Raw genomic sequence first — 24,480 nt, forward strand, 5'->3', positions numbered from 1 at the left:
CATACTTATATTTTAGGATGGTTGTTTCTTAATACCTTATAGAGAAGCATGTTTTATAATTAAGCCCATTCACTCTACACTGATTTTTTCAGACAGAGACATAGTTTAGAGCTGATGGGAACTTTATACATTGTATGTCTGGTTCCAGTAGGGAAGTAGGCCCTAAACAGTAAAGCACCTTGCCCAAGGTCACACAATGAGTTAGTGGCAGAACCAAACTGTAACCTGAACCTACCTGATTCCCAGCATAGTGCTCTTTCTTTCTTGTATACAAGCCTCATTTTTTCGGCTTACCTACTGCCACGCTGCCACCCATAATCACCACCACCCTCCCCAAACCCCTCCACATTGTAGGCCAAGCCTCCACCACAGAAAACAAACCCACAAACTTCCCCCACTTCATACAGATGGTCTCCACGTACCCCCTCTTGGGACTCGGACGCACTCACGTTTCCGAGCCTGTGCCTCAAACTGTGACAGGTTCTGCCGGGTGGCCGGCCTCACGTCCACTTTTTCTCCATTAAGAACTTTTCCTGGCAGAAGTTCCAACAATTTGTGGACAGAGTTTTCAGAGGCTACCACCACCTCAGCATACCTTGAGGAAGAAAAATTTTAAATGAGTGAGATCTACTAGACAACCAAGAGAGGAACACAGAAATTCCCTTTCATTTTTAGTGAGAATTGGTAAAGCAAAGGATATCTTGCTAATATTAAACACAAAACTACCAACAACAAAAAGGTGTCAGCGTAAAATTTTCCTATTTATTTGGAATTAGAAACCAGTTTTCTCTGCCCTTCAATGGATGGATGTTCCCCTACATTGCAGCTAGGTCCCCATTCTAAGGTAGTTTACCAAAACCAAGGCAGTAAACTGGGCCAGGGGTGGGAAGGATTAAATTACAGGACCAAAGTAACAGTACACATCTGTTATCCCAATGGTTACAAACTAACAGGGGCTTCTGAAATCCAGACCTCACCCTTTGGACTGGCCATTTGCTCGATTCTCTGCAAATTTCAACTCCACCACATCATAGACTCCTATAGAGCGAATAACCTGGATCAGCTGCTGGTCTGTGGTCCACTGGGGCCGGCAAGATGGAAAAGGAAGAAATGTCAAGAGCTACACCCCCTGCCCCAGAATGTTCCAAACCCTTCCCCCAATGCTAGGATTCTAGTCACAACCATGACCTCCCACAGGAAACCCAGAAGGCCACCAACATTTCAATTGGTGCAGGCTTTTCCTATTGTCCTCACCCATACAGAATTCCAAAACCACCCACCCCTGCCCCAATCCCCATCTTCAGAGACTAAGAGGATTAAAATCTATTTTAACTTTGATCGCCATTTGGGCTGGCTGGTCATCAGTTCAGACACTGATTACTAGCAGCCTTTAACTGTAGATCTGACAGGCTAGAGTTGACCACTGTCAGCAACTTCCCCCTCAATATATACATTTAATTTGAAAAAATCGCCTCCCACCACCGCCCAAAATATGTCACATAGTAACTTTTGCAGAACAACAGTCACCACCTACCCCGAGTGTACTAGAGCTACCAAGGTCTTTGATCCCTCTCACCCATCATTATCACAGGACCACCTAATGACCACCATGAGTTCAAGGTGTTCACTCTGAAATCTCATCCCACAGATGACCCTGGTAGACATAAAGCCCCAGGGTCAGGGGCGGTAACAAGATGGCAGAAAAAGCAACTACCCACTTAATCATTGCTTTCTTCGGCACCAGTACGTCCTCAGGATAGTTCTCTTTCAGAGATCAATCCAACCTGATCCCAGGAAAAAGAAATCCAACCCCATCAGAGCACAAAACAGTGCAACAGTGGTTTTTGAAAATGCCATTACCTCCCAGTGCTCTCCCTCCAGCCCACCCATAAGCTTTTTTAGTTACCCATGCTCACCCAGGAGAAGCTGCCCACATAGACAGCAGCTCGCCTGTTACGCAGACCACTGTAGGTGTACAGAATTGCAGGGGTCTTGTTATTGGGCTTGGGAGATGGCTCCTGGCGAACAGGAGGAGGTGGCTCAGTACTGCTGCTTCTGTCATCTGAGGGCTGTGAGGTGGCTGTCAACACGTCATCATACAGATCAATCTGATCTGTATTGTTGAACTCTGGGTCCTAAGAGATGAGGGGTTGGCAAAGGTGCATTTGAAAACCTTTCATTTTGTTCATTCTAGCTTAATTTACTTTTATAATCCATCGTCAAATATTTCATAAAACAACATACAAAACTTCCTTGTTCTACTCCAGGAAACCAGGTAAGAAAAACTTTCCCACTTAAAACAATTTTAATACTTAATTATGCTTATGTAGGTGTTCCTCCCAAGACCCTGTTAGTAGTCTGCAGTGTTTCTAGCTTTAATCAACTGTGAGACTCAAAAGGTACATGATAATTAAACAAGCAAACCAAGAATACAGCATCTGCTACTACTTACTATCAATGAGGCCAGCTTCTCAAGATCACATCTAAGATACACTAATGAAAATCTATTTTCAACAGCTTATGCTATTTTCAAAATCAAGACTTACACAAAACTTACCATTCTATTTAGTTAAGAAACAGAACATTTTTATTTAGAAATAGAAAGCAGGGGAAAAACATGTTAAAGTGGGAACCAAAATGCAAAAAAGAATGGTAGTTACTGGTTTAAACTATTTGATTTACATAAATGACTTAGGGATGCTCTAAAACTTCAAGTACATAACCCCATCTTTGTATTAACCATCAAAGAAACAGAAAATGTAATAATATATTATATAAATACTATAAAAATATAAAAAAAAATAAAGTGAAAGGGAAGGAAATAACTGAGGGATTTTCCCTTATTAGCTCTAGTTCTCAAATGACATGTAGATTCAATACATTACCATGACATTTATAGGAATAATCTTCGAGCAATACCAGAGACGTTCAATGATATACAAAAACAATGAAAGTTCTCTAAAATATAAGGGTCAGGAAACAGGACTAGCACTCATATCATAAGCGGCGTTATAGTAAACATTTACAATATGAACGTGTACTCTGGAAGACAGGTGAAATGTATTTTTTGCCTATGTGATATATTACTGTTACGGACTGAATGTTTGTGTCCCTCCTCCCCAAAATGCACATGTTAAAACTCTACTCCCCGATGTGATGGTAGTAGAAGTGGGGCCTCTGGGAGGTAATTAGGATGAGATGAAGTCTTGAGGGTGGAGCCCATGAAAGGGATTAGCATGCTCATCAGTCAAGAGAGCTTGTCTGCTCTGCTCTGCTCTCCATCACGTGAGGATACAAGTTGGCAGCTGGCAAGTGGAAGAAGCTGCTCACCAGAACTCAAACCTGATCTCAGCCTTTCACCTTCCAGAATTGCAAGAAATAAATTTGTTATCTATAAGCCACCCACAATGCTTGGTATTTTGCTATAGCAGCCCAAACTAACATTTATATCAAATATCCTAAAACCAGAAGAACTACTATTGAGGGATCTTAATGTTTCAAAGTTTACAATATCATGACCTCAGGGGTTTTTGTTAAAAGTCAGAAAAGTATTTTTTCAGGTATCATTCTAAAACATCCAAACAGTGCTAAAGATAATACTGTCAAAATGAGAGACAGGGAGAAGTTCAGAGTGTTTTAGGGAAACTACGACTCATTTACGTCATTGCTGTCTTCTAAAAAAGGGAAGAAAGGAAGAGCCTACATTAAGGGAGTAAAAAAAAGAACCTGTATTAGGTAACTTGTTTAGTTTCCTGAAGAAAGAGAATCATTTCCCCTAATGCAACCCAGGACAGGAAGCTCCAGTAACTTTCTCCTTTCAATACCATCACAAGAAATACTTATTCTGAAGTGAGACTAGAGAGGAGAGGCTCACTGCAAAATTTATTCTTAGACCTAATACCATTAGAAACTTTTGGAAACAATCTTTTAGTTTATCTGGATTACAAGGGAAGAACACACACACCAAGATAATACTACTGGACTGTTCTGGTAATGAGGGGGAAAGGAATCTATTTCCTGAGCCATGTAAATAGCTTCAAATATTACAAATACTCTAAGAAACCCCACAAGAGAGGAGTCTGAACCTGGTAAAAGTATCAAAAAGAGAATGGCAAAAGAGAGGAAACTTTTTCTCTAAAAAAGTTCTAAGTTACCTCTGTAACTTAAAAGCATGAAAAGGAATCAGTGAGGCAAATAAGCACAGGAAGACTATTTTTAGGCAGTCAAACCTATAAATAAGGACCTTGCATAAAAAAGGATGTGAAAAACGGGGAGAAGCTAACATTGGCGAGCACAGGGTGGATAATAAATTAAAAAGGTGAAGAGAGCTGGGGCTAATAATTCAACATTTTGTGTGTAAAATATTCCACAGCCTTACATCTCAAACAATCCTAATTCTATAATTTATTTATTCATATACTAGGTATGATTTACCCTTGTGTTTCAAGGTAGCGAAAGGACTCACAAATCACTAGATTCTCCCCAATGCTCTAATCTGCTTAGCACTACCTCACACTATGTCTTATTATTATTATTTTTTAATAAATCAAGAATTGTGAAATGGAACTTAAAGGGAATAAGGAAACATCATCTTGGATTATCAGTGAAACCAAATTGGGATTCCTTCCCTGCAGTATCTGTGATTCAGAGATATGTGTCTGAAAGCTGTGATACAAAAAGTATTGCTGATCACTGGGTAGTGAACATGCAGATCTGGACCGGTGAGAGATCAAATGTATCACCAGGAAATCCCCCGTATCATAAGCCTAAGCAAATAATCTACTCTTTCAGGGTTCCTCAGAAAACACGATAGACTCAATTCTGGAAGACCTTGGTGTATGGATTACTTTACCACTTTAAGAAATACAAAAGGATTCAACGAATGCAAAACTGTCACAAGATTTAAACGGTCTCTCTGGGCCATAGAGCCTCAGTTCAAAGAAGTTTGTGGGAACTGTTCTGGTGTACAAGGCAGACTTGCTGAGGATTCTGTTGAAGATTTTATTGAAGAAAACAATGTAACAAGTTGTGTTTGGACTTAATCTGCTAGCAACACCAATTCACTTTACTCTTCAGATGCTAAAACAGAAAAACAGATTAAGGCCTGAGGTTTTTCTGATTACCAAATGAGCTGATTTATGCAGTTGAAGTAAAACCTAACTCTACAAATTAAGTGAAAAGTACAATGTTTTACAGGCACTAATGTTGAAGGTTTTATTCCAGGGATATCAAAAAAGATGTATTTCATATTGAATTACCAGGAAGGATTTTGTGTTGAATAGCATAAAAATAACTGAGATTGTCTCATGAAGCTTCCTGGTTTACAAGAGAATTTGCATAATTCTGAATTTAAATAAGGACTTCCCCACCTGTATGCTCATGTTCCTACCTGACAGCCCTTTTCCTGTTATCTAAGGGAAGTAGTAAAGTTTAGATTTATTTTTTTCAAATCAACCATCATTGTTTCTTTTCATTGTAACTAAAGCTCAAAGTTTTTGACTTTGTAACTACTATTTCCACAGTCCTCATCTCACTCTCCTTCCCTTAACTGCCCACTGTCTTCAATGACCAGGAATGGAAACTCTTGAGCATAGAAATCCATTTTCCCCATTTGTCTCACTAATCCTAACACTAATCCTAGCAAACAGAAGTAGCTCAATAAATGTCTATTGATGAAATTAAGGAGGAAAACAGGGCACACTGTGTAGAGGGCTTGTCTCAGTACAAGAACAGAATGGGGAGAAACACTCAGAATGGCAGCTCTCAGTCACTTTTCCAGAGTTGTTCTCCCCAGCCCAAGAGAGCACTGTCAATCCCAAGACTCTCAATATAACAGCAGTAAAACAGCTCTGCAAAAGAGGCTTCTGCAGCACATGCTGTAAGAGATTCGGGAGTCAGCACCACAGGGTTCCACCTAGGAACTGTATTTATTTTCCCTGGGGAGCAAAGTACACGTGACAAGGTTTTTGTGCATGGGTAAGCCTGGGGTAAATCAATGACATTCTTAAAACATTCTAAAACACAATCTCTACTGGTTGCCTTGCTGTTAACAATTCCAGCCAAACAGAGCTTTTACCACTTCCTTAGCAGCCTCCAAATTACACTAAAACCAGCTTTGCTAAAAATTAACTCATTTGTGCAGAAAAAAGCACCCCTCCCCAGATTTTCCCCAAGACGTAAAACATTCAAAATCTATACTTTCTTCAACTTACCAAGTATCAAATATAGTCTGTTTAGTGTAAATGTCTACTAGGTTTTACACACCCTCTTTAGCTTATCTTAGACTCATAACAAAGTCCTGTTTAACTAAAGAGACCAGAGAAGAAATTGTTGAGTCCAGTGACTTCTAACCTGACAAAGCAGTGACCACTGGACGAGGCCTGCTTCTTGCCTGCGACCTACAAGCTATATTGCTCAAGAAATTATGAAATCTCATTTCTCAGGCCAAATATGGTAGATCTGTGGTCAAGGACATCATTCTACCCATATGCCAAAGTGAATCAGCAGCACTGTTATTAACCCAGAGATAAGAAAATTAAGGAGAAAAGGTTTTTTATTAACAGAAAGACTAATGGAGCCTCTTTTTGCTATCTTGTATTTATCCGACTTGTTTGAAATTTTGTAAAAAGTTTCCTAAGAAATGTTGATTTAACTGGCAACCACATGTAGATGACTTGTTTGCATGAGAAGACATGGGAGGATAACTAATAAAAGCATACCTGGTGAAGCTGTATAACAGGTCATTATACTATTCTGCCTACTTTGTGTATGTTTTAAAATCTCCATGTTCAAAAAGCATAAAACAGTAAAAGAATTTTTTTTAATGTAAACTTAGGCCAAGTATAAGAAATGCATATATCAACCTCTTCTGTTGTTTCATATCAAAGTCAGGGTCTAACCAGAGCACCTTCCTTCCCCAGCCTATTCCTTTTATCTTCTTTCCAGGTCCTTACATATACCCAGTGAAAGATGTCAATGGGAAGAACCAGCTTACTCAAGTAGAATAGTGCTGAAAACAATCCAGGCAACATATTAGTGAGTTTTAAATAAGAGACTTTGGAACATTCTTGAGATTTGACCTCCAGAGCTCAGAACTGAACTGTATATGAGGTTACTGTTTCAAGGGAGATCAGTGCGTAATGTTCCTTGACATGACATGAGACCAACAAATCCAACTTACAGCATGTGAATGTGTTTACATCTGCTTAATTGGTTCATCCAACACCTTTACCTCTCCCCATCAAACAATTAGATTCATCAATAAAATGTATTACACTAAAATGCCTAGGGCTTCTCAAGACTGGAGTCAAGCTACTTCTGGAAGTAAGACAGAAAACAATTGGAATGCAGCTGAAATTAAACGTTAAAGTATCTTTTACACTGTCCCTTGCTCTGCCTTATGGAGGAGGAAAACTACATTTCTCCAGCAGCAGTTTGGGAGAATCTCAAAGGAACAGGTATCAACATTGTCCTCACGAATACTACAGCAAACATAATTCTGATTTTTAAGTCTGGTTAGTCTTTGAGGAGACTGACATCCAACTTTGGCTTCCTGGGGGAGCAAGTTCCACAGGTTGATTCACCATTCTATTAAACCTGATTTTTATTTGCTCTTAAATCAAAGCCTTTAAAATTAAGCCTGGAAGCTTAAATTAACATAAAGTGGAATGGTCAGAAGTCCTAAAGTCTGTGCTAGAGGGAAAATTTTAGACCTGTCAGAGGCGTCTTCAGGCCTAGTAAATTCTCAATGACTGACATAACTTGGAACCACTGCAAGTCTGCTGGAAGTGATTCTTCAGCTGATACAGGAAAATCCCAATGCTCCCGATGACCCCTCACCTGATTGAACTCCTCGTCAGCATATATATCAATCAAGTCCACTCCTTCTGACATGGCTCCAGAAGGAAGATCTCGAGCCCGGAGGTTGGACAAGGTAAGAAAGATGCCACTGCGATATCCAGAAAAAAAGGAAGATTTAGAAGGCATGAGGGTCCTGGGCTGGGAGGAGAGCACTGGTTGCCAACCACCCGTCTCCAGAGACGCAGCATCCCGGCAGCCCGAGCTCGGCCCCACCCGCTCCGCCCCGCCCCCGGCCTCGCGCCGCCCCTCGCTCTCCCAGGCCGCCGGGGCTCGCGGGGCTCGCTGCCCATCACCCTCGGGCCCAGCCGGAGTTGCGCCGCGACTATTCGCGGCGCGACGAGAAAATGTCCAGGCCTCTGCTCCTAGGGGCCCTCGGATGGCGCTGTGAAGAACGACGGTGGCGAAGCCCGCATCCCCAGCCCGCCGCAGCTGCCTAGGCCCCAAGCGGCCCTGGCTGGAGTCCCTGCGGGTCCCAGAGCTCTAACCACCTCCGCTCCCCACCCAGGCCTAATCCTCGCCCCCGGCTAGGCCCGCCCCGCTCCCTCCCCACAGACCCGGCCCGACGCCCTCGGCCCCCTCCCTCAAAGGCCTGCGCCTCCCGCCGCCCGCCAACTCCGGCTGCCCCAAACTCAACCGACCCCCTCCCCGCCTCAGCGTCGTCCCCGAGCCCTCTTCCGGCCCAGCCGGCCCCCGGCCGCGCGCCCCCGTTACCGGGAATATGGCGGCGGCGGCGGCGAGTCCGGACTAGGCCCGAAGCGCGCGAACCGCTCTCGGCCCCAGGTCCCGCCCCCCGCCGCTGACGTCACACGCACAGCCACTTCCGCCATACGCGAGGACGCATCTTCCGTCTCACGTCTTCAGCGCCGCTGTCTGCAAATCCGGTGTCCGGAAGTTTCCGGAAGTGGCCGTCCGCCGGCTTCCGATGCGGGTCGGAAAAAATGGCTGTGGCATCCGTGTTCCCGGCTCTTGCGCGGGTGAGGAAAGTGGGGATTCAAGGGCCCTGAGCAGGTCACAGTGGGAACTGTGTCTTGTCTTCCTCCGCGGTCGTGGAGACTGGGAGAAGCATCCAGCCGCTTGATAGCCCAGGACAAGGGCAGACCCAAGGAGAGGTCGATCTTGCAACATAGGAGTTTCGGGTTGTGTCCACCCTTGCCTGAACCCACGATGTGCCTGTCTCGTAATATCTGTGAACGATCAGGCTTCGTGGGAGACCCAATTCAGATTTCACCTATTTCCCAGGTGGAGCTGGCCAGCCTCTGGGCTCCCCTTCACTCTGTTCTTAGGACTTTCTGTTCTTTTAAAATTCTCTTAATATTTGTCATGGTTTCACATAGCTTCATAAGATTTTTCTTCTTTTTGAATACAGGCTGTTAACATTGTAAACTTCTCTCTTAGTACTGCTTTTGCTGAATCTCATAATTTTTTTTTGTATGTTGTGTTTTTCTTTGTCTCCATATATTTTCTAATTCCCCTTTGATTTCTCCTTTGATCCATTGGTTGTTCGAGAGTGAGTGTATTGTTTAATTTTCACATACTTGTGAATTTTTTGGTTTTCCTTCTGCTGTTGATTTCTAGTTTCATTCTGTTGTGGTCAGAAAAGATGCTTTGTATGATTTCAGTCTTTTTTGTTAAGACTTGTTTCATACCCTAACGTGTTGTCTATCCTGGACAGTGTTCTCAGTGTGCTTGAAAGAGTGTGTATTCTGCTGTTGGGTGGAATGTTCTGTGTATGTTTGTTTGGTCCATTTGGCTTACAGTGTTGTTCAAGTTCTCTGTTTCCTTCTTGCTCTTCTGTCTGGATGTTCTGTCCATTACCAAAAGTAGATTTTGAAATCTCCAACTATTATTGTGTTACTGTCTGTTTCTCCCTTCAGTTCTATGAATATTTGCTTCATATATTTGGGTGCTCTGATGTTGACTGCATATGTATTTGTAATTGTTACATCCTCATGGTGAATTGACCTTTTTATCATGTCCTTTATTTCTTGTGACAGTTTTTGACTTAAAGTGTGCTCTGTTATAAGTAGGGCCATCTCTGCTCACTTTTGGTTATCATTTGTATGCAGTATATTTCAAACTTCCACTTTCAGCCTACATGTTTCCTAACATCTAAAAATGAGTTTCTTGTAAAAGCATATAGTTGGATCTTGTGGGGTGTTTTAATCCATTCAGCCACTCTATCTTGATTGGGGAGTTTAATCCACTTGCGTTTAAAGTAATTATTCATAGAGGAGGACTTACTATTGCCATGTTGTTAATTGTTTTCTATCTGTCTTGTAGCTTTTGTGTCCCTCTTTTCCTCTCTTGCTGCCATCCTTTGTGTTTCATTGATTTTTTTTTTTCCCTACAGAGATGGGCTTTGATTCCTTTCTCATTTTCTATTATATATAGGTGTTTTCTCTGTGGTTACCATGGGGCTTACATAAGACATCCTATAATCTATTTTAAACTGATAATAATTTCAGTCACATAGGAAAACTCTGTTCTTTTACTCCTCCCACCTTATGTTACCACCTTAGGTTATCAACGTTACAATTACGTATTTTATATTGTGTATCTATTAGTATATTTCATAGTTTTTTTATGTTTTTGTCTTTTAACTTCTAAGCAAGAATTAAAAATGATTTATACACCATTGTTACAGTGTTACAGTATTCTGTGTTTGTCATATATTTACCTTTACTAGTGAGCTTTATGCTTTCATATGTTTTTGTGTTGCTCTTTAGCGTCCTTTGGATTCTATAGGCTTCTTCAATTTGGATTTCCATTTCTTTCCCCAAATTTGGGAAGTTTTTGGCCATTATTCCTTCAAATAAGCTTTCTGCCCCTTTCTGTCTCTTTCCTCTTTCTGGGACTCTCATAATACTTATATTGATCTTCTTGATGATGTCCCATAAGTCCCCTAGGCATATTTCACTCTTGTTTTTCTTTTTCTCTTTTTTTTTTTTCTTTTTCCTTTTTTCTTTGTCTTCCTCTGATTGGGTAATTTCAAATGATCTGTCTTTGAGCTCACTGATTCTTCTGCTGGATCAGGTCTACTGTTTCACCTCTGTAGTGAAATTTTCAATTTGGTGTATTCTTCAGTTCTAAAATTTTTTTTTTAATATTTCTCTTTGTAGATATTCTCATTTTGTTCATGCATTGTTTTCTTCAGCTCATTGAACATCTTGATGACAGTTATTTTGAGTTATTTGTCAGGTGGTTCATATACCTCTGTTTTCAGTGTTGATTTCTGGAAATTAGTTTTATTCCTTTGTTTTGCTATTTCATGTCCCTTGCAACTTTGTGTTTAGATCCATGCATTTGCAAAAACAGCCAGCTCTCCCAGTCTTTTTGGGATGCCTTTGTACAAGGAAGGACCTTTGCTAATCAGTCCAGCTAGAGCATCTGGGGGGCCTCTCAAAACTTCTTTGTGGAAATGTCTCCTCTAGACTTGTCCGTGCAAAATCCCAACTAGGGATTTGCTGGTTTCTTTTTTCAGGAGCTCATAATCTCTTGCTCCCTCTGGTGTCTATTTGTGGTAGTGCAGGTTCTCGAGCTTCCGCAAACCTCCCAACTCTCCTTCTCAGCAGCCCTCAGGCTTCTACAGTGTCCGGTGTTCCTTGAATGCTGCAAGTTGGCCAGGACAGAACCAGTCCCTTGTGCAGCTCCTTGAAAAGGAGGAGCTTTGGATGCATGCTCTGCTTTTTTCTTTACATTGGCCTCTGTCTGCTGCCCCATGGGTCCTCAGGAGCAGCAGCAAGCCACCCAGCTCTCTTGTTTTCAGAGGCCCCCAGGTATCTAGAGTGTGTTGAGTCCTGTTAGCGCTCTGAGACAGGTGAGACAGAAACCGTTCTCTCAGGCAGCTCCCTGAAAAGCTGGAACGTTGGATACACATTCTAACTCTTCCCGCCCCAGGAAGAAGCCAGGAGTTGGGGGTTTTCTTCTGCTTGTTTTGTACTGAGCCAGGGGTAGGGATGATGGTGAGTAAGTATATCCTAGTCCAAACCCTCACCTAGTTCTCAGCAGCCCCCAACCTGGGACCCTTTCTGTCACACTTAGATTCAAACAAGACAGAAACTAGTCATTCAGGCACCCCCCTGAAAGGCTGTGTGTTGGACGTAGGTTTCAGTCTTCTTGCATTCCCAGGGAGAGGCCAGGAGCTGAGAATGATCTCCAGTTGCACTGGGCTGAGCCGGGAGGAGGGTCTGTGATGAATGAGTGCCATGAATTTTCCTTCCAGCTGTAATGCAGCTGGTTTTGTGCTCACCTGGGGTTCAGGAGCCTCTTAACTGGCTTCTGGATTTCTCGTAAAGGGAATTGGTCCATGTATTGTTGGGGAGTTGGTATCTCCATGGTAGAAGCGGGGTGTGGGGCTTCCTATTTCATCATCTTGCTGACGTCAGCACCTTCTCCTCACATCTTGGTAGTTTTTGCCGTTCTCTAGATGGCAGACTTTGGGGGATTACGGACCATGCCATCACCATATGCTCAAATTTTAATACAGGCAAGTGACCAGAATGCGAACCATATTTTAAGAATTTTAAGAGAATGCAAAGGAAGGAGAAAATATTTCTGCTGAAGAGTTTCTGGGAAGGCACTGGTTAAGAACACGTTTGCAGTTAGGGCTGGGCTCCAGTCGTTACTGCAATTACTCTCTGAGTCTCAGCTTTCTAAGCCATGAAGTGGGGACAGTATCAGCACAATGAAATTTTTTTATTGAAGTATAGTTGATTTACAGTATTTTTTAAGTTTCCAGTGTACAGCATAGCAAGTTACCACTTTTAAAGATTATACTCCATTTACAGTTGTTACAGGAATCAGCATAACTTCTTAAGGTTGCATCTTGTACCTAGTAAGTGTCGAGTGAATGGTAGTCGTTATTACAAAAGTGTTCGTGGCTTGTGTGGCTTGTGTGTTTCAGATGCTTGCTCTGTCTCGGCACCACCTGGTGTCTCCTTCACTCAGCGTGACATCATTCAGACGCTGCTACAGAGGTGACAGCCCGACTGATTCCCAGAAGGACATGATTGAAATCCCTTTGCCTCCGTGGCAGGAGCGAACCGATGAATCCATAGAAACCAAAAGAGCCCGCCTGCTCTATGAGAGCAGAAAGAGAGGAATGTTGGAAAACTGCATTCTGCTTAGGTAGGGGAATAGGAGTCTTGGTGTCTCTTTTCTTTGACTAGAGACACCCTTTTCAAGTTCTTTCTCTTTCTCGTTTCTAGCCTCTTTGCTAAGGAATATCTGCACCACATGACGGAGAAACAGCTAAACCTCTACGATCGCCTGATTAACGAGCCCAGTAATGACTGGGATATTTATTACTGGGCTACAGGTACTGGGCATGAGTAGCAGCATGAGGTGAAAAATAGGGTGACTTGGGCTGACTTGAGCCTGGAATTGTATCGGGGTGATTTTTTTTCCTTTTATCGTGCAGTAGACACTCAACCCAAACACTATTCACATTTTTCCAAAGCGAGCAAAATTTGTTTTATTAGTTAAAGTTCTTTGTTTGCAAGCAATAGAAGCCTCTTCTGTCTAGCTTAAACAAAAAGGGGATTTAGTGGAATTTTATAGGAGGCTCACAGTATCAAAGGGGAGGTTGAAGAAAAACCAGGCCGGGAGTGGAGCGGACCGAGATAGCTCTGTAAGGCTGCACAGCAGGCGGGTCTCGGGAGTCATATTCTGGCTGCCTTTGTGAGGAATGAAGTCTCACTGTGTCTAGTTAGATTCGCTTTGGCTGTGAGTTAAAAAAAAAAGTCCAAAACAATAGTAGCTTAAACAAGACAGAACTCTCTTTCTCTCTCTTTCTTATAACAGAAGTCCAGAGATAGACTCTCCAGAGTGCAGAGAAGGGTTTCAAAGTCACATGGTCCAGAGTCCTCTTGACCTGCTGCTCCTTCACCTTCCCTATTTGTTATCTACCTCATGACCCAAGATGGCTGCTGAGGCTCTGTTTGTCATGGCCACATTTCAGCCAGGAAAAAAGTATGGCGAGCACACCCCATTTTTTATGGATCCTTTTCAAGAAATTATACATTGTAATTCCACTTCTTTTCCATTGTCCACAGTTTAGTCACTTGGCTGCACCTGGCCATAAGAAAGAAATAATGTAGCCTATTCCATGTGCCCAGATAAACTGGGGAGTCTATTATCAAGGAAAAAGGGGACAATAGATATGAGGGGACATCTCATCCATTTCTGTCACACTCTGTATCTCCTGTTTTTGTGTTTCCACTGAATATTTGTATCATAAAATAGAAACCATTCTATGGGTTCCAAGTATGAAGGGTAACAATACAGGGTCTAGAAGCTTATATAACCATTAGAAAATCCACAAAGTGTGAAATATTTATCATCTGGCCCTTAATAAAAAATGTTTGCCCCTGACTTGGCATCATGCATTTGACATTCATCCGTGTGGTTGTATCAATAGTTCTTTCTTTACTATCGAGTGGAATTCCAGCGTGTGGATGTACCACAGTTTATCTACTGAGCAGTTAGGAACGTTAGGGTATCTCCAGTTTTAGGCGATTATGAATAAAGCTGCTGTAAATCTTTGCATACAGGGTTTTGTGAATGTAGGTTTTAGTTTTTCTTGGGTGACTGCCCAGCGGAAGGGTTGCTGGGTCATATGGTAAGTGTGTGTTTAACTTCATGACAAACTTTTTCTCTGATGGGCCAGGTAGTAAATATTTTGGGCTTTGCAGACCATAAAGTCTCTGTCATAATTATTCAAGTCTGCCATCATGCATGCATACAGCCATGGACAGTATGTAAACAAACGAGGGTGACCATGATCCAATAAAACTTTGTGAGCATGAGAGTTTGAACTTCATATAATTTTCATGTGTCGTGAAATATTGTTTTTTCCCTCAATCAGTTAAAAATCATTCTCAGCTCACAGACCAGACAGAAACAGGCAGTATGCCATAGTTTGCCAACTCCTATGCTAAGTAGAAGAGGCTAGACTCAAAGACTACATAACTGTATGATTCCATTTATATGATACTCTAGAAAAGGCAAAGCTGTATGGAAAGGAAGCAGACCAATGATTGCCAGGGGCAGGGTGTGAAGAAAGGAATAGATGTTCCCCTTCACTTGATCTTAGCCAAAAGGCCAAGAAGCGATAGATGTTCCCCTTCTTTACCAGTGCTTGGTATGATTGGGGTTTTATTTGTTTCTGTTTTTAGCCATTCTAAAAGGTATGCAGTGGTGTGTATCACTGTAGTTTTAATTGGCATGACCCTAGTGACTAAGGATTTTGAGGGTCTTTTCAAGTCGTTTGCCATTCATAACTCTTTGGTGGTGTGTCTCTTCAAATTTCCCCCCATTTTTTTTTAATTGGGTTGTTTGTCTTCTTTTCCACTATAAGCATTTGATGCTATAAATTTCCCTCTAAGTACTGCTTTAGCTTTATGTTACAAATATGGATGTGTTATGTTTTCATTTTCATTCAATTCAAAATAGTCTCTAATTCCCTTGTGACTTCCTCTTTGACCCAGGAGTTATTTAGAAGTATTTTTAATTTTCAGATATTTCCAGATTTTCCAGATATTTTTCTGTTATTGATTCCATTGTGACCATGGAGCATTATGTAATACAATTTCAGTTCTTTTAAATTTTTTTGAAATTAATTTTATGGCCTGAAATGTGTGTCTTGATAAATGTTCCATGTGAATTTATTTGAACATAACATGTTGTTCTGCACTTGCTGGTGAAGTTTTCTGTAAATGTCAAGTAGGTCAGGTTGGTTGATACCATTCTTCACGTCTGGTATATTCTGACTGATTTTCTCTATACTCCGTATCAATTAATGAGTGTTGAAATCTCCAGCTATAATTGTGGATTCATCTAGTACTCCTTTCAGTTCTCTCAGTGTTTGCTTTATGTGTTTTATAGCTCTGTTACTCTATGAAGACGTATTTAGGATTGTTATATCTTCTTGATGAATTGAATCCTTTATCAGTGTATATTGCCTGTCTTTATCGCTGATAGCTCCGAAGTGTCTGATAGTAAGGTAGGCGCTCCAGCTTTCTTTCGATTAGCTTTTGCATGGTATGTATTTTTCCATTTATATTAGTTTCCTATTGCGTAACAAATTACCGTAATTAGTGACTTTCAACAACAAACGTTTATTAGCCCGTGGTTCTATAGGTCAGAAGCTGTGGCCAGATCTCGCAGTCTGAAATCCGTGTCATCTGTTGTACATTCCTGCCTGGAAGCTCATTCCGGTTGCTAGGAGCACTCATTTCCTGAGGTCCTGATTGTCTTGCTAGCTGTCGATCTCTTTCAGCTTCTAGAAGCCACTCTTAGGTTCTTGCCGGGGCCTCCTCCATCTCAGCGGTGGAGACCCTCCCTCACATGGACTCCCTCTCGTGCTTCACAGCTCCCTGACATCCCCTCCTGCCACCAGCTGGAGAAAATTCTGCCTTTAAAGAGCGCATATGATTAGGTCAGAACCACCTGGATAATCTTCCTGTCCTGAGGTCAGTGGTGCCATATAACATAACCCAATCATGGGAGTAAAGATCATCGTATCACAGTCCTGGGGATTACACAGGGCTTATATACAGGGGTGTGGGAAATACCGGGGGCCAACTTAGAAATCTGCTTATCACACCATTCTTTTAAGTTATCTTGTCTTTACATTTAAATTGAGCTGCTTATAGACAGCGTATATAGTCATTCTTTTTTTAATCTAATCTTATAGTCTCTGTCTTTACATTGGTGTGTTTTGGCCATTTATACATAATTAATTTTGGGTTTTTTTGTTTGTTTCCTAGTTCTGTCTGTCTGTTCTTTATTCTTTTTCCCCTTCTATTTCCATGGATTTTTTTTTTTGAGTATTTAAAATTTCATTTTATCTCCACTGTTTGTTTATTATTTATATCTCTTTATAATTTTTTTTAGTGATTGCCCTAGGGTTTACAGTATACTGTAATTAATCACCTTGAATCAATCATCTTTAATTAATCACAGTCTACCTTCAAGTAATATTATACTGCTTCATGTATAATATAAGAACTTTTTTTTTTTGGTTTGGTTTTTTGTTTTTGGTTTTTTTGGCAGGGGAGGAAGGTAATTCAGTTTATTTATTTTTTAGAGGCAGTACCTGGGATTGAACCCAGGACTCTGCATGCTAGGCATGTGCTCTACCACTTGGGCTGTACCCTCCCCCTGTAAGAACTGCCACTAGTATACTCCAATTCGTCCCTTCCACGTTTTGTCCTATTGTTGCCATGCTTTTCAGTTTTACTTATGCTGTGAGTCTACACTGCTTTTCTGTTGTTTCACTTTAGACAGTTATCTTTAGATATATTTAAAAGAAGGAAGAGGATACATTGTATTTTGTATTTATAAATATATAAGTTACATGTATTATATATAAATATGTGTGTGAGATAATATCCAATGTATATTGCAATGTGTAAGGTACATTATATTTTATATTTGCCTTCATTTTAATCATCTCTGGAGATGTTCATTTCTTTATGTAGAGCCATATTTCTCTGGTATCGTATTCCTTCTGCCTGAAGAACTTCTTTTAATATTTCTTGTAGTGCAGGTTGTCTGTTATGAATTCTCTCAGTTTTTGCCATTTTCAAAAGGTATTTTCAGTAGGTATAGAATGATAGGTTCACCATTTTTCCTTTCAGCACTTAAACATGGGCACTCTTCCTTTGCAAGGCTGTTTTGTGTAGGATGGAGTCAGCCTGGTTAGAAGTTGACCTGGGTTTGGATCTGTGTTTTATATCTTCCATCATTGTTGGAAAATTCTCATCCACTTTTTCTTCATGTATTTCTTCTACCACAGTTTCTTCATGTATTTCTTCTGCCTCTCTTCCTTCTACACTTAGTTTAGACTGATACTGTCCCACAGCTTTTGGATCCTGTGTTTTGTGTCTCTCACTCTTACTTTTCTCTTTATGTATTAGTCTGGGTAGTTTACACTGGATAATATCTATTGATCCATCTTCCAGTTCACTAATTCTTTCCTTAACCATGTTAAACCTTGTGATGAGCCTGTTGAGATCATTCTGCTTATGGGCTACTATTTTTCTTTTTAACATTTCCATTTGACTTTTGTAGTTTCCACCTCCCTCATCTTTTTTTCATATATTTTTCCTACTTTTTCCACTAGCACCTTTAACATGATAGTAATAGTTACTTCAGTTTCCTGTCTAATAGTTCTAACATCTGGGTCATCCCTGAGTCTGTTTCTGTCGATTGCTTTGTCCCTTCACAGTGCATTGTTTTTCATTTTTCTTTTGTGTGTATGTATTTCATAATTTTGGAGTAAATGTTAGACATCATGAGTAAGTCAGTAAAAACTGAGGTAAATAGTATTTATGCTTAGAAATGGGCATGCTGCTTCTGCCAGGCTGTTAGAATGGGAATCGAGTCCGTCTAGTTAGGAGTTAGGCGCACTTTGGATTTTGTTATTCCTGGGTTCTCTTCAGTTCACCACCAGCCTCTGTTGCTACTGTGTGCTCAGGGTGGGGGCTGAGTGGCCAGAGGGTGTTTCTCAGTGTTTTGTTCTACCCTCAGCTTTCAGCCTTCCTGCGTCTCTGTGCCTCAAAGGGAATCTCTCACTGTGCTCTTGTCCTCCCCCAGCAGTAGCTTCCTGTTGATTTCCTCTTGGTGCTTGTTGGTTTGTGGCGGGCGGAGGAGATCTGGAGGGTGTTCTCTGTTATCCTGGTCCAGCTTCAGTCCCTGTGGCCATGGGTCTCAGGGGTGGCCTTTCCCAGTGATCCTACTGATCCCACAAGGGTGGAGGATTTTTTTTTTTTCTCTTTCCCTCCCACATCGGTCCTCACATGTGGCCTGTAGGAGACAGGATTCACTGACTTACTCCAAGTCACCTGAGGCTTTTGTGCAAGGCTTTCTCCCGCCTCCTGCTCTGGACTGTCTCTGTCACGAGCACACTCAGTGGAGGTTTGTTGAGAAGAACATGCACATTGGGGCAAAGTCTCCTTGTGTCTGTGGCTCCCAGAGATTTCATACTCTCCTGCTAGCCTACACTTGGCTTTTGGCAGTTGGTTAAAAATTTTAGCTGAATTCTTACCTGTTTGTATGGTGCCCAGTGCTCTTCTTCCTGTGCAGGTGAGCAGGTGCTCATTTCCAGTTTCTCCTTTCAGGGGCTCTTTCCTTAGATTTTATTCTATTTGGTTGCTCTGTGACCTCAGCTCTCTGATGACTTCAAGAAAGTTACGATGTTTCTAGTTTATCTGACTTTTTCATGTTGGGATGAGTGCAGTCTTCTCTCCCAACTTTCAACATCCTGGGGGGAAGCCTAAATCTCCTTGACCTTATTTTGATTGTCACAAAAAAACAGATGCCAGGCCCACTAGATGCCAGGCTCTGTGCTGAGTTGGGGGAAATCAAACTTGGTTTCGGGGAATTCCCTCTCCTTGTATTTCGTCTTGCTAGAAGGGAAATTTCAGAGCACATTACCTGAGCTTTCCCAGTGGGAGTCTTTGCTTGTAATTTGAACCTAAAGTGAGTGTCTCAAGGGTGGAAAGAAAGTTGGAGGCGAACAGCACCCCGCCAGACTCCCTTCCATGGCCAGAGGCCGGCATCCTCATTTCTTTAGCTCTTTAGGGCCTCGGTTGCCTATCCATTCAAATCTGGTTCTCCAGATTCTTGTCAGTTTTGTGGGCCTCTAACAGTCTCCCAGTAAACTCCTTTTTGCTTAAGTTTCCTAGAGTTATCAGTTGATGTCACTTACATCCAAGGACTTTTGCCTTAGGACATTTATAGACTAGAAAGGAAACACAGTACCCAGAAAACAACTGAAGTACCAAACCTAGAGCATAGCAGTGGATTGGATGGGCCCAGGGTCAGCAAAATTGTTCATAAAAGACCACACGGTAAGTGTTTTAGTCTTGCAGCCACACGGCCTCTGTTGCACCTACTCAGCTCCACCAGTCCTGCGGGAAAGCAGCCACGGACAATATGTGAGCAAATGCGAGCAGCTGTTCCGGGAAAGCCCTGTGCAAATACAGGCTGCTGTAGGTTCGTGGGGCCGACTGCCGTGTGTATTTAGGGGGAGGATGGCGCTGGTCTGTGTACCTGCCGTGGTTCTTGGCCAAGGCCAGAGTTTGGAGTTTCGAGATCCTTCTACCTGAGAGATGACTGACCAGCATAATTCTTTTTGCCCATCCTTCTCTTGCAGAAGCAAAACCAGCCCCAGAAATATTTGAAAATGAAGTCATGGCACTGCTGCGAGACTTTGCTAAAAACAAAAATAAAGAGCAGAGACTGCGGGCCCCAGATCTCGAATACCTCTTCGAGAAGCCACGTTGAGCTGCGCGCGGCTGCCCGCCTGGCCTGGGTCCTCGGGCGCTCACTGCTTGTGACCGAGAGTAGCCTTGGTTTCCTGCTTCTCCTTAGGTGCTCAGCCCGCCCAGGCTGTTCGCCCTGCCTCCCATGGTGGACCTGCCTCCCTCGGAGGACATGTAAATAAATGTTCAGTGTATCTCACGCTAAGACCTTTTCGTTCTGTCTGAGCCTCAAAAGCAGCTTTTCCATGTTACTGGCCCTCAGGCCTGTTTCTCGGGCTCCTGTCTGCAGAGGCAGGGCTTGGCCACTGGGGGGTGCTCTAGGGGAAGAGATTGCGCCAGCTCCTTGCTTCAGCCAGAGATGTGCACAGTGAAAAGGGGCAGCCAGCTGCGCTGCTGTGTGGAAAGTTCCCTGGTGACCCTTCCAGCCTGGTATGGTGCTGTCTGCCGAGGGAAGCCGATCCAAGCCCCCTGAGCCAGATCCTTCCAAGGCCCAGCAAGCAGAATGAGGGTGGTGGGCAGGGATGGCGAGGGCGTGCCGCTTAAGAGGCAGCGTCCTCGTCCTCAGATTTTCTCTCAAATGCTCACTCTGTAAACAGAACGATGATTGAACATTAAAGAATATTTTAAAAAGGAGAATCCCAATTCCCCAGCCCTCACACAGTAATTTTAATTTTGCCTGCTCTCGTATGATCCACAGTCATATGTTTGTAGAGTTTTAAAAGGTCACAACCGTAGGTTTTATCTCCATGTAGCACTATAGCAAACTTTTTCTGTATTTCTGCAGTCTCCACAATTCTTTTAGTTGACCAACGAATAATGCATAAGAAATAACATTTACAGTGAATCAGTTGAAAATGTTTAGCTCTAGGGCCGAAAGACTTCTGCGTCGCTCAGAAGGTGGTCTCACTGGGGAACTTTGCCCTCCGAGCTGTAATCCAGTCAAAACGGGGCCAGGACCATCTAAAAGTGTGGCTCAGAGGAAGGCAGGGCAGAATTGAACACAGGAGCTGCACACAGGCAGGAAGGACACATCTCCAGCATTACTGAGCTACGGGGTTCCCACAGAGCCTCCGCAAAGTCCTGCCTGCCTTTGGTGTCCCTGGCTAAGGGAAGAGAGACGCAGCCTTATTTATGTACATGATCTCAGGGAGCATCACAGCTGTCCTGCGAACAGTTGGTGTTATGCCTGTTTTGTAGATGAGAAAGTGGGCTCTGAGAGTGATTTGTCCAAAATCAAGTAGCTATTCAGTCAAAAAGCCGGACTCTTGTTTAGTTCAGTCTGCCTTCAAAGCTCATGAACTTTCTGCCAGAATACACTACCTTACGGGTAGAAACTTAATAGAAATCTGCACTTTGAGAAGTTATAGCACAGGAATGGGACACTTCTGAGACATGACTCTTGTGTCATGGAGGGGACAGAAAGCTGCCTGGCACCTCCCACAGGAAGCACTTGGTCACCCAGGGTAGCTGTCATAAGTGAGGAAGCAGTGCAGGCACTGGTGACAAGTCACATCCTGGCTCTGCTGCTTACTCGATGGATAAATGAACTGGCCTGAGCCTCAGTTTCCTCATCTGTAAAATGGGGATGGTGATGCTCCCTATCTTAATTATTTGTGAAGAGAGAAAGCACACAGAACTCTCCCGTGGTCCCCAGCACACAGTAAGCTCTTGGTAGATACTAGGTGTCAGCATTTGGTCATGGCCTCGGCCTGAGATTTAAAACCTGTCTCCTGACGCAAACTGCCTAACATGTCATCAAGGTCACCAGGGCTTCATGCAGATGGGAAAGCCGGGCCTGTTAAAGGACCATGGGGTGTCTTACCAGCCAGTGAAGACTGGAGAGAAAACAGACCCTGCTGTTGAGGCCTTTGATGGAAAACTCTGTAGCCTGCTCACCTCAGCAAGGAAGGGGAGTGAGACGGGGGCAGAAGCAGGCATTGCCCTGGGAGATTACTGCAGACTCTGGCCAGTCTCTCAGGCCTCATTTGATGTACGGTGTGGAGAATGTCAGACAGAGAGTTTATGTAGAGAGACGTCCGGCCTGGCAGAAGCGCATGTGGATTGGGCAGTGACTTATCCTTCTATCTTGGACACTTAAGCCACAAACCCCAGCAGCCAAGTATGCAGTTTGTGCTTTTTACCCCAGGGGGGTTGATCTCTCCTTACCCTGATTTCGTCTCATTTAACATAATGTTCAGCTGCTGGCCGCTCTCACCTGGGGATGGCATACTTCAAAGGAATTGTTTTTTTTTCCAAGCTGCTGGCTTGTGTCATCTCTGAAAGTGAAGGATCTTGCTAACTTCAGCTGCTCGGTGTCAGACCCAAGGGTGCTATGTAAACAGTTTTTCCCTTTATTAGGCATTAAGTAAAACTAGGCCGGCCACAGTGCATTTTTTAAAAATTAATAAACATACAGCAAGGGCCAGTGGCCCCTCCAAGGATCCATGATGAACAGAAGCTGGACTCATTCCTCTCCCCTTGACACATCGTTGCTCGCTGACCTCATTCAGAGCCTGCAAGGGCATCTGAGCGTCCAGCCCTGCCCTGCTCCATCTGAAGCAGTCTCGTGAGTCCTGTCACACAGGCTCCTGCATCACGTCAGACTGGGGCTGTAAAGGCTGTCCTCTCCCCTTCATTCCCTCTCCCTATCATTTTAAGCCATCAGAGTCCATAAGCCAAACACCTTTTGCCCGAGCCCTGAGCCTCCGATGGGGCGTGTCTGTCAGGGTCATTACATAAGCACCTCTGAGTGGCGTTGGCCATTGGAGGTCATCTGGTCTGTCTCTTTGGCTTCGGCCGGCGTGGCCCTGGCACTAACCTCGTTCCTATTAAACATCCCCAGGGAAAGATTCCACTGGGAGAGTTGAGAGTGTCACATTTATCCTTCAGTCCATCTGCTGCTGTCCCGGTGAAGCAAGGAGTGCCCAGGCTAAGGAAGCTCATGCAGCCTCAGATGGCAAGCAGGTCTGGGAGGCTCGGGCTGACTGCTTCTTATCAGTGCAGTCTGCCGTGTCTGAGGGCGGCGGACTTGTCCTGCAGCCATCAAGCTGATGGTGCTGCTCAGCCTCCAGATAAGCCACGTCTAGAATTGAAGACTGGTGTTAGGATCTTCCCAGTCAGGTGGCATGCACTGGTGGAACAGGTGGCCTGAGGCAAGGAGTGTTCTTTTGCCCTTAAGAACCAATGACTGCCAGCAGTCAGGCATTTTAGGGTGGATGGAAGCTTTCCAAGATAAATAACAGGCTTCCAAAGAGAAGACATGTAGACAGGAAATCTGCTGTCTTGTCACCTAAGACGTAGAGTATTTTGCTGAGTCCCAGGTCTTGCGTGAATCCAGATACTCCTGCCAAGGGGGAGAATGTTCTCTTTACAGTGGACAATATGAACATTTTTACTTAACCACGTCACAGCACGTAGTTTTAAAAAGCAAATTATGACATTAAGAGGTACGTTTCCCAGTGGATTTCAGTTTCATTAGTTAGTAGGTAATGAAATGTTCACGTTCGGTGATGTGTTGAGGAGAAATAGAACAGAGTGGTTCAGGACAGCTGCTTGGAGGTCAGACCTGAGTTAGAAACCTGGCTCTGCCATTAGTCAGCTGGGTGACCTTGAGCTCGTTACTTAATGTCTCCACGCTTCCGTGTCTCATCCACAAAAAGGAAAGTAAAAGAACCTCCTGACATGGGGGTGTAAGGACTAAAGAGTTCCCGCGTGTGAGGTGCTGAGCCCAGCACCAGGCCCCCGAGTACCACTCGTGACCACGGCTCACGGTGTTGTTTGCCAGTGGTGGGCCCAGCACCGCTGAGAGCTTTCCGTGGGTGGCATCACTCAGTCCTCACGACAGGAATGTGAGGCAGACCCAACTCTCATTCATTCCCCTTTTGTAGATGAGCAAAGGGAGGCTGGATGAGATTAAGCTGCTTGCCCGAAGTGGCAGGCAGGAGGCGGTGGAACTGGAATTTGAAGCTAGGCAGTGGGCCTCTGGGGCCTGTGCGCTGAGGCCCCGTCTGCCACCTTGAAACATGAAACTATCTTCATTACTCCTCTGCTCTGGCCTTGTCTTGGTCCATGGAGGACTGCTGTGCAGAGGACTTTGCAGAGACCCTCTGTTGGTTCCCTGTGGCCCCCCCACCCCAGCCCTGACCCTCGCAGAGATGGCATCACAACCTCAGCAGCTCCAGCCTGAACCACCTGAGCCCTCCACGCAGCACAGGTGCAACCCGGCTCTCCAGGCGACAGTCCAGAGCTCAGAGAGACTGCCCTTGGGTTTGTGGGGAGCCAGGGGGCAGGGCTCAAACTCTGCCCTGCTTCATGTTTTCGTTCTTACCCTGAGCCGCAGAGATGAGGATGG

General features: G+C 43.6%; 2 protein-coding genes across 5 annotated transcripts in view; one reads left to right on the forward strand and one right to left on the reverse strand.

Annotated features, from left to right (window-relative positions):
- The window catches only part of CPSF7 (cleavage and polyadenylation specific factor 7), a 22,064-nt gene extending 13,392 nt beyond the window's left edge, over window positions 1-8,672 (reverse strand). For 2 of the 4 annotated variants that reach the window (XM_072970061.1, XM_006214877.4), the window contains exons 1-5: window positions 8,572-8,672; window positions 7,840-7,948; window positions 1,917-2,135; window positions 978-1,081; window positions 423-595 (exon numbers count right to left, since the gene is read on the reverse strand). In XM_072970061.1, coding sequence (XP_072826162.1) covers window positions 423-595; window positions 978-1,081; window positions 1,917-2,135; window positions 7,840-7,893 — 550 coding nt within the window. In that variant the 5' untranslated portion in view covers window positions 7,894-7,948; window positions 8,572-8,672. Of the gene's footprint in view, window positions 1-422; window positions 596-977; window positions 1,082-1,916; window positions 2,136-7,839; window positions 7,949-8,498 lie in introns of all 4 variants that reach the window. The other 2 variants (XM_006214879.4, XM_015248380.3) reach the window with 2 other exon arrangements.
- Window positions 8,114-20,328, forward strand: SDHAF2 (succinate dehydrogenase complex assembly factor 2). Its single transcript, XM_006214876.4, has 4 exons — window positions 8,114-8,834; window positions 12,764-12,987; window positions 13,068-13,177; window positions 20,021-20,328. Exons 1-4 carry the CDS (start codon window positions 8,799-8,801, stop codon window positions 20,149-20,151), a joined length of 501 nt encoding a protein of 166 aa, XP_006214938.1. The 5' UTR covers window positions 8,114-8,798; the 3' UTR covers window positions 20,152-20,328.
- The last annotated feature ends 4,152 nt before the right edge of the window (window positions 20,329-24,480 follow it).

This window comes from Vicugna pacos, chromosome 10 (assembly GCF_048564905.1).
Source record: "Vicugna pacos chromosome 10, VicPac4, whole genome shotgun sequence".
Classification (NCBI taxonomy): domain Eukaryota; kingdom Metazoa; phylum Chordata; class Mammalia; order Artiodactyla; family Camelidae; genus Vicugna; species Vicugna pacos.

Bases quoted from the DNA above. Each gene is read 5' to 3' on its own strand.
- SDHAF2 (XM_006214876.4), top strand. From the start codon at position 8,799: ATGGCTGTGGCATCCGTGTTCCCGGCTCTTGCGCGG. The intron at 8,835-12,763 runs GTGAGGAAAGTG...TGTGTGTTTCAG, and splicing joins TGTTCCCGGCTCTTGCGCGG to ATGCTTGCTCTGTCTCGGCA. The intron at 13,178-20,020 runs GTACTGGGCATG...CTTCTCTTGCAG, and splicing joins TATTTATTACTGGGCTACAG to AAGCAAAACCAGCCCCAGAA.